Below are 8,796 nucleotides of genomic sequence, written 5' to 3'. Positions count from 1 at the left end.
TTATGATCTTTCGATTAATTTGGACGGAGCAAAATGATACAAAGTGACATGGATGTCCGAACGCCAAGATTCATAATTCTAAAACTTCTTGTCGGACGAGCTTCGAGAACCGAAGAGACACCATGCGTTGACAAATTAAAATGTTTGATGATGAAGATTGAAAGTTGGGGAGCGATTGAAGCCTATGTTGCAATGGCCAAAGATTTGTCGAGGGATACCGATGTTGGAGCTTGCAACGTCTTAATCAGACAACTAACATAAAATTTATACAAACCAAGAAGTATGTTAAAAATAGAAAATCTAATATATAATTTACATAAACCTTAGATTGCATATGCATTAAGAGTAGGGACAATGGCCCTATTTTCACCGCCCTCGCCTATGATCTCGTGAAGAATTTTTCAAAAATCGAAATAAATAACCTACAACGACCCACTCTTCAAAATTAAAATCTCGAGCTGAAGTCGCGGCCACCCGGTGCAGGCGAGGGAATGTCGAGGAGGTGCGTTTCTCGATTTCGTTGTTTTGTTCTCCTATTCTCCTCTTCTTATCCCATTTTCCTCTTCTCCCTTCTCCCTATTTTTCTTTCCCTCGCTTCATCATCTCCCCGTAGATGCGAACATCACTTAACTACATCATCTAGATTTATCCCGTCGTCAATTGTGGACTCCGATCGTGAAGCATTTTCCCATCATCTCAGAACAGATTGCTTTGAAAATAATTTTAAGGGAGATGAGATTCAGAAAGAGTACTCATAGCAAGGAGTATCACGGAACAACTACTCACCGGTGTCTTGGAGATGGGAGTGTTTCCGACGGAGTCGCTGGCGTTAGCACTAGGGTTCTTGCTGGAGAGGACGATGCGGTGTGTTAGGGCTGTGCGAGGGGATGTATTTGCGTAAATATATGTAAATAATAAATAATTGAGAAAATTTTATTTGGAGAGTGATTTTTGGTGAGCCACTATGGTTTTATTTTAATCTCACTTCCAAATGGGCTTTGACATACGACCCTGGGCTACACGTTGGACTGAAGGGCTGGATGGAGGCAAAGGCCATTGTCCCTGCTCTAATGGGGCCCATCCATTGTGACCACATATATATATTAAGGAATCTCACATGCCTCTCACATGCATGGGGGCCCACTAGGCTAGTTATTTCTCATTAGAGGATTCTTCATATAATCTATCCCACATTGGAAAATGTATCAATTGTCTCTTTCACCACTCCTATAAATAGATGTCTTGGGTGTTTTGTAAGACATACCAAGCAAAATTATATTTCAATGAATATTTGATCATTTATGATCATTCTCTTTTATGAAAGTTATGTTTGATAGCAGTACTTCTCTTTTAGTCTAATATTTTATGGAATACAATTCCACTTCATGCTTCAATAGTTCCAAAATTCGCGTTTGAGTATAAAACCTCAAGTTCGTAGCATTTGGAGAAGGTGAAAGAGTTCTTCAAATTGTCAATCGAGATGGTGTGTTCGTAGAGGATAGTTCGATGCTAAAAGGGTATCGGGTCGTGCTTGCGATTGTATCGGCTTAGGTTTGATTCTCTTTCAATTGTCTTTTTCTTGCTTTATTAGTTTCCCTTAGTTATTTCATTCCATTTTTCTTGCTTAATTAGTTTCGTTGAGTTGTTTATTAGTTAGTTCCGTCTAGTTAGTTTATTCCGTATATTGTGTAGTTGATCAATTCGGTTCATGACACAAAACATATGCATACTTAATTTACGTTGGTGCATGATTATTTGGATAATCATTAATCATTTACATACTTTTCACTACTATGGAAAGCGCACTTGGAATAAGAATTTCAACACTTCTACAAGAATGAACATCAACTCCATTGTGATTAGTCCAAACATTCCAATGAGAATCAATTGAAAGAAACTCAAGGTTGATTGGTATAAAATAAATGTTGTTGGTATCCGGAATGAAAAATTTGTTACAATCCGGCATGTGTAGAGTAATGAGAAATTATCTTGGTTGTGTTATATTTGCCTTTCATAACCGGCTTTACATCCCTTCAAATCCAATATTTCAACAACCTTCGGGCTATTCATCATGGTCTTGTGTTTGCTTCTACACAAAAATTCACATCGATTTGGATTGAGACCTACTTAAATTTCTAGAAAACCATGCCAATGGATCCTCCAAACCACTTTCCTAAAAATTGCGATTTTGCTTCGAAACATCACATGGAAAATATCACACGTCGATTGAAAAGGTAATATTGAAAGTTCTGTCTCAACTATCCTCTCAAGTGATTTAAAAATAAAATATTGTTATAAAAGCTTAGATGAAAATATATATTAATTGAATTTCTAAATATATTTCACTTTCATAGTAAGTAATATTTATATAAAGCAATTAAAATCGATATTTGTTACTTCATTTCTAAAGGTAATAATAATACAATAATAATAATAAATAAATAAATAAAAGATGTCGCTCGATAATTGTGGGGCATTGATATTGAATAATTTTGAAAAATACATATATATTAGATTTTGTCTGTTACACATGTTTCAACCTAATTAATGTGACTTGTTTTGCCATGCTAGTTTGCAGGTTACACTGAGAATTTATCTAGGGTGTATTTGTTTGGGGATTGGATTTTGAGTCGGAATTTGAATAGTAAAAATTTTGAATTTGAATAGTTGTATGATGTGATATAAATAGGTGTTGATGTGATGTTTTGAATGTAAAATTGATTGATTTTTAATATAATATAAAAAATAAAAAATAGGTGTTTTGATTTGATATTTTTGGGGGAGAAATTTTGGATGAACAGTAGAATTTTGATAAAATCCTACAACGAACACACCCCTAAAGTATATTAAGGAGAATAATTCGAATAAGAGAGTAAAAATAGGAAATACTTAATAATATTACTAATAATGATAATATAAAAACAAATATGTATTCACATTATCATGTTCACAATCTAAAATGCCTTCGGAACTTAAGGTTGTACTTAGATTAATGTAATATTTTTAAAATATTACTGTAAAAAAAAAAAAAAAAAAAATTTAATTCAAAAAATTTCAAAAATAATATCTTCTGCAAATCAAACGCACCTTCGATATTCTAGTCATTTCTACCGCCATTACTGCACTTCTTCAGTCGGCGTACGTTAGCGTTCTGAATTACGGTTTCCCGCAGCGCAAAACTACAAACCCATGGTTATATTTATGGGCTGGCAAATGCTGCCAAAGGCTCTGTACATTTGGCGTCGCGTTGATATCTCCGCAACACTTAATGGCGATAGTTCGTTTTGTTCTCATTCGGCGGATCTTTTCCTCGTAATGTGTAGAAATTGACAGCTTCTACTGAGAATTGTGCGTTTGAACGGACTCGAGCAGAGGTGGGTGATTTTTTGGAGTTCTAATGGTTTTTTGAGTGTTGGTGTTCCCTTGCCTCGGTTAGCGTTGGTTCGTCAATGAAACTGGTTATTTTGTGTGTGAATGCAGAATTGTTCCCCTTGTTGTGTATATTTTGGTGTTTTTGCTTGTTTTGTGGAGAGTAGGTTTTTGATTATTTTGTTCTGTTGCGTTTGATGCAGGTGAAGTTTTGGTTCCTTGAATCGTGAAGAGGAGTAGAGAACGGAAACCACATTTCTGGTTGGAATGGAGAACGATAAGCTTTTACCTTTTTTTATGTTCTCGTCTGCTTTCTAGAATTTCTGATATCTGTAGCTGCAAACATTTTATTTCCATTTCTACCGTGTTACAGTGATCAATTGAACTTATTGAGTATGGTGTTTGCCTTTTCTGGTCGATATGCAATTGGCTATAAATTGTATCGTTTAACCTTTCCGCTGCATATGAAAGTGACTTCTCCCAGTTGCTATGCTGAATTTTTGACAAATTTTCTTTCTATGTTCATAGCTGAGCTATGGGGGCAGGAAAGAATAACTCACGAGCTCTTCCAAACAAGCAAAAATCTGGAGGCACCAGGACGCTCTACACTGGTGCAAATTCTAGGAATTTATCTAAGAATGAGCTTGGTGGAGTTATATTTGGGTGCAAGAATTATACATACGATGAATGTGTGGAGAACAAAATCTTTGGTGTGTTTTCCACTTTGGCATGCATGTTTATGCTTTAAGGTTTTGGTTATTGTATCAGCTCTAACATTCTTTTTTTCTAAATTCTTGAGCAGGATTGCCGGCACCACATATTTCGTATGTGAGGAATGTCACCCCTGGTCTTGCATTATTTCTTTTCAATTACAGCAGTCGAAAGCTTCATGGAATTTTTGAGGCAGCTTCCCATGGGCAGCTAAATATTAATCCATTTGCGTGGATTACAAACGAAGGCACTGAGACTACTCCATTTCCTGCGCAGGTAAGATCCCGATGTTGATTTTTATATCAAATGGATGTTCTTTTATGCTCACGCACGTAATGGTGTTGATAATAAATTACAGCCACGTGTTTCGTAATTACTGTTTGATCTTAGTTCGGTGATTTCACGTGTGGTTGCGTTGACTTGGACATTCTGTTGTACATCAGGTCCGGATTAGTTTTCAGAGGCAATGTCGGCCTTTGTACGAGGAAGAATTTAAGCCAATCATAGCAAGAAATTATTATACTGATAGGCTGTTTTGCTTTGAGCTCGACAAAACACAGACTACAAAACTGATCCAATTATTCATATCGTCATCAGTGCCAGAACCGAAGCCTCAACAACCGAAAACCGTCAAGATGACCAATGTAGCTGCAGCCAAGAAGAACAATAAATTTGGCATTTTGTCTAGCCACGAGACTGAGGACGACACTGAGGAACTAGACCCACCAGAATCTTCTGGATGGCCAGATCTGAAGCAGACTGCATATTCATCTGCCTCAGGTAATATTGACGTCAAGTGGGAGTATCCCTCTTCAGGTCACGACACAAACTGGTACCTTCCAGAACCTCTGGGTTTAGTTATTGCAAAGACCGATTCATCTCTCCAAGAATCATGGGATGAACTTGGAAAACATGAAAGGAAGGATTCTCTTGTGGCTGCACATTCATCTGCCTCAGGTAATATAGATGTCGAGTGGCAGTATCCGTCTTCTGGTCAAGACACAAACTGGTTACTACCTGAACCTTCGGGTGTAGTTATTGGAAAGGCCGATTCATCTCTCCAAGAATCGTGGCAGGATCTCGAGAAACATGAATCTAAGGATCCTTGTGTGGAAGTTCACACCCAAGACTCATGGTCCGACTACACAAACATGCCACAATCAGAGAGCTTACCTTACTTAGGTGTAGAGGCTGGAGTGTCGATAGACACAGAGTCTGAGCTGGTTAAGGTGGATACTGATGCTTTGAATTGCAACAAAGAAGATGTAATATCTGACAATACTTCGGAACCCATGGAAAAGAATGAGGATCTTCCTAAAATAGATACTATTGCTACGTCTTCGGAAGTTGAAGCAGATTTAAAATCTTCTACTCATGAGTCCATCATCATTAAGGTTGCTAAAGATATCTGATCAATTATGTAGTTATTTATATTCTGGATTATTTTTCATTGGTTTTCTCTTTCTCATTCATTCGTTGTCGTGTTCTATGAAGTTAATGCACGAAGTTGAGGAATTGAAGGTGACTCAGTTGCAGCAGAAGCAGAAAATCGAATTCCTTGAGCAAGCATACAAGGTTGATTTTCAGGGTTTAGTAATCTCATATTATTTATTTATTTCTATTCAGTTGTTCTGTTCTCCCACCTAAAAACTTGATCAGTATAATCTTGAAGTTTCCTTTGATTGTGAGTGTCTCCACTTGAACTGTCAGGGCCTTTGTACGGGAACTATCCCAACTCATGCAAGCGATCACATGGATATAAAGAACTCCAAATCAGCTAGTCTTCCGTCAGACGATAATGTTTTCATAGTTGGAGGTTATGATGGATGTTCGTGGCTTCCAGAGTTGAGTTCATACTCACCATCTCTGGACCATATTATTCAACTTTGTCCAATGACTTTTACGCGGACATACAACGGCATAGCTCAGCTCAATGGTGAACTCTATGTCTTTGGTGGTACTGGTACTGGTACTCATAATAAAGAATGGTTTGACACAGGTATATTTCATGAGCGACGTACCCTTTGACTTAATTCTGTTTCGAAAATCTCTTGAGTTGAATTAATGAATCTTCTTGATGGCAGTTGAATTGTACAAACCTACATATAATCAATGGTTCCAGAGGCCTTCTTTAAATAAACCAAAAGGAAGTTTAGCAGGTGCATCCTTGGGTGAGAAAATTTACGCCATTGGTGGCGGAAGTGGATCCGAATGCTACTCCGAGGTGGAAGTATTTGACATAAACAATGATAGGTGGATCTTCACTGAGCCTATGCTCGAAAAGGTATGGCTTTCAAACTTCTACTTAGTTTAATTTAAGGTATGAATGGCAACACAGTGCTTATCTGCAATCCTTAGGTGAAGATTCAATCATCTATCATTAGCACTCTTGTACATTTGTATTGTCTTGGGACGATTAGTTTTCATTTTATTTTTTTGTTGTAGCGTTTTGCACCGGCTGCTACTACTATTAACGGTGCAATCTATGTTGCTGGTGGCTATGATGGGAGAGTCTACTTAAGGTTGAACACGCCATCTTTGAATGCTTCGTTAATTTGTTTTACTCATGTCATCAATCTCATACTTAAGGATTCCTACAATCTCTATGTTTCAATCTGATCCAGGTCTGTCGAACGATTTGATCCTAGAGAAAAAGCTTGGACTGCAGTTGCAAGCATGAACTCAAAGAGAGGATGCCATTCTTTGGTCACATTCAATGAAAAAATGTAAGTTCAATTGAGTTCAGTAACCGTCTAGTATTAAATAGAATCGTAGTATTAAATAGAATATATATATATGTTAAAACAAAATATTTGATTTATTCTCTAAAAAAGATTCTTTATTTTTTTCCTTACTTAGATGTACATATAGTGATTATAAGTATTGTATTTTGATTGTAAATGAAAAATAAAATTTACGATGGAATTTTTTTTTTCTTTGACATGGTATCAAAACATGTTTGCATTCACTCCCATCTTCTTCGGTGAAAAATAAATAAATTGCATCATATTTTCCATTTTTCATTTACAATCAAAGTACAATATTTATAATCGTCTGTAAGTTATATCTAAGGAAAGGAAATAGAGAATCTACACTAGTTACAATGAATCAAATATTTTGCTTTTAACATGTCTATATTCTTTTTAGTACTAGATTATATATTAGTTAATGTTAGGATATATTCAGACACTACACATTCTAATATCAGAAACATGGTTAGCTATGTTCGATGAGGTTTAAAAAGTGCGATGTCACTCACATTGTCTGGATATAAAATCTTGTCTATTATCTCGGACTGTTATCATTGTAGATATGCTATGGGCGGCCACAACGGAACCGAGATGGTGTCTACAACTGAGGTGTTCGATCCGCGCACCGGGTCTTGGGCTATGGATGAACCCATGCATTTCGCGAGGGGATATTTTGGGTCTTTTGTGCATGGGGGGAAGATATATGTCCTCGGGGGCGTGATGGATAAAGTAATATTGAATAGAGTAAGTGATTTCACGACTCTCTAAACCTTAAACAAAGAATGTTGTGCTAATTATTGCCATACTTTACAACGATGGCAGGTCGAGTGCTATGAAGAGGGCTTAGGGTGGCGAAATGCTGGGCTCGCCGGTGCCGGTAGGAGATGCTTCTTCTCTGCCATTGTTATGAAATGAATGGCAAACTGATGGGACTGTATCCTTAGGTATGTTCGTCTTCTTTTTTTCTCTTGTTGGCCTGAACTCCATGAAAATGGTTGTAGGCCCTTGTGGCTTGATGCCTTTGCTAATATACAATGCATGCATGATCTTCTTTTGAATGCTTGTTTTATTTCTTCATGTTTTTTGTGCTTGTTTTATATGAGGCTTGAGTGTATGTTAAAAGTATTTTAAAATTTATAATTATATATAATATAATATTCTCCTTTAATATATACTCACTCCTTCCGCTCACGTTAAAAATATTTTTATATTTGTATAATTTTTTAAACAAATATTAGGGGATTTCTACTAGTGTTATAAGACTTTAATGAAAGTATTTGCAAAAATCCTTAAAGTTGGACGGAGGTAATATAAGATTTATATTATTTTTTTCACAAGTATTTTAAAGACAGTGAGTGATTGAAAGTAGTAAACGAATATTTGTCTTTATTTTTTAATATAAAAATAATGATATAATGGTAAACTGTGGAGTTTTTGTAATGAATTTAAGATCATCTCTAATCCACCTTGTAAAAACAGCAATTTTGCAATTAATATTATTTATATTTATATTTTGCAATTAACATTTTTTGTATTTATATTTTAATATTATAATTAATATTATTTTTTATATTGTATTTAGTATATTTAATTAAATAATATTATATATTTTTTTCTATTTTGCATAAATATTATTTAATAATATTAAAATTTTAATTTATTTAATTTAAAATATTTATTATTTTTTAAGATCAAATAATAATAATAAAAATTAATTTAATTTATTAATAATATTTAAAATATTTTAAAAATATTTAATGTTATTTAAAAATTATAAAATATAGAGAGAATACTATTAGACTCTTGGGAGTATGATTAGAGAAAAAATAAAGGGAATGGTGGAAGATGGAGAAATTTGTTTTGGTTTTGAATAATACTCCCTTCGTCCCATAACAAAGTATCTATTTTTCATTTTAGTCCGTCCCATAACTGTATTATCTACCTAACGTTACAAATATCCTTACAA

At 35.1% G+C, this 8,796-nt stretch overlaps 1 protein-coding gene across 2 annotated transcripts; it reads left to right on the top strand.

The window, feature by feature from the left end:
* Nucleotides 1-3,249: 3,249 nt before the first annotated feature.
* LOC127259897 (uncharacterized) lies at nt 3,250-7,892 on the top strand. 2 transcript variants are annotated; one of them, XM_051287516.1, is made up of 12 exons: nt 3,250-3,374; nt 3,573-3,630; nt 3,898-4,079; nt 4,172-4,356; nt 4,524-5,474; nt 5,575-5,655; nt 5,791-6,079; nt 6,165-6,364; nt 6,526-6,602; nt 6,705-6,806; nt 7,391-7,574; nt 7,653-7,892. In XM_051287516.1, the coding sequence occupies exons 3-12, from the start codon at nt 3,905-3,907 to the stop codon at nt 7,743-7,745; spliced, it is 2,337 nt and encodes a 778-aa protein (XP_051143473.1). In that variant the 5' UTR covers nt 3,250-3,374; nt 3,573-3,630; nt 3,898-3,904; the 3' UTR covers nt 7,746-7,892. The 2 variants fall into 2 exon arrangements, with proteins under 2 accessions (XP_051143473.1, XP_051143472.1); XM_051287515.1 differs by lacking the exon at nt 3,250-3,374 and adding an exon at nt 3,381-3,441.
* Nucleotides 7,893-8,796: the final 904 nt, after the last annotated feature.

Source organism: Andrographis paniculata, unplaced genomic scaffold (genome assembly GCF_009805555.1).
Source record: "Andrographis paniculata isolate CXL003 unplaced genomic scaffold, ASM980555v1 Contig60END, whole genome shotgun sequence".
NCBI classification, from domain to species: Eukaryota; Viridiplantae; Streptophyta; class Magnoliopsida; order Lamiales; family Acanthaceae; genus Andrographis; species Andrographis paniculata.
This window is presented reverse-complemented; position numbering and strand designations above follow the sequence as displayed.

Excerpts from the sequence above, each read along its gene's own strand:
- LOC127259897 (XM_051287516.1), top strand. The coding sequence starts at position 3,905 with ATGGGGGCAGGAAAGAATAACTCACGAGCTCTTCCAAACAAGCAAAAA. Across the intron at positions 5,656-5,790 it reads TCCTTGAGCAAGCATACAAG|GGCCTTTGTACGGGAACTAT; the intron begins GTTGATTTTCAG and ends TTGAACTGTCAG. Across the intron at positions 6,365-6,525 it reads CTGAGCCTATGCTCGAAAAG|CGTTTTGCACCGGCTGCTAC; the intron begins GTATGGCTTTCA and ends TTTTTGTTGTAG.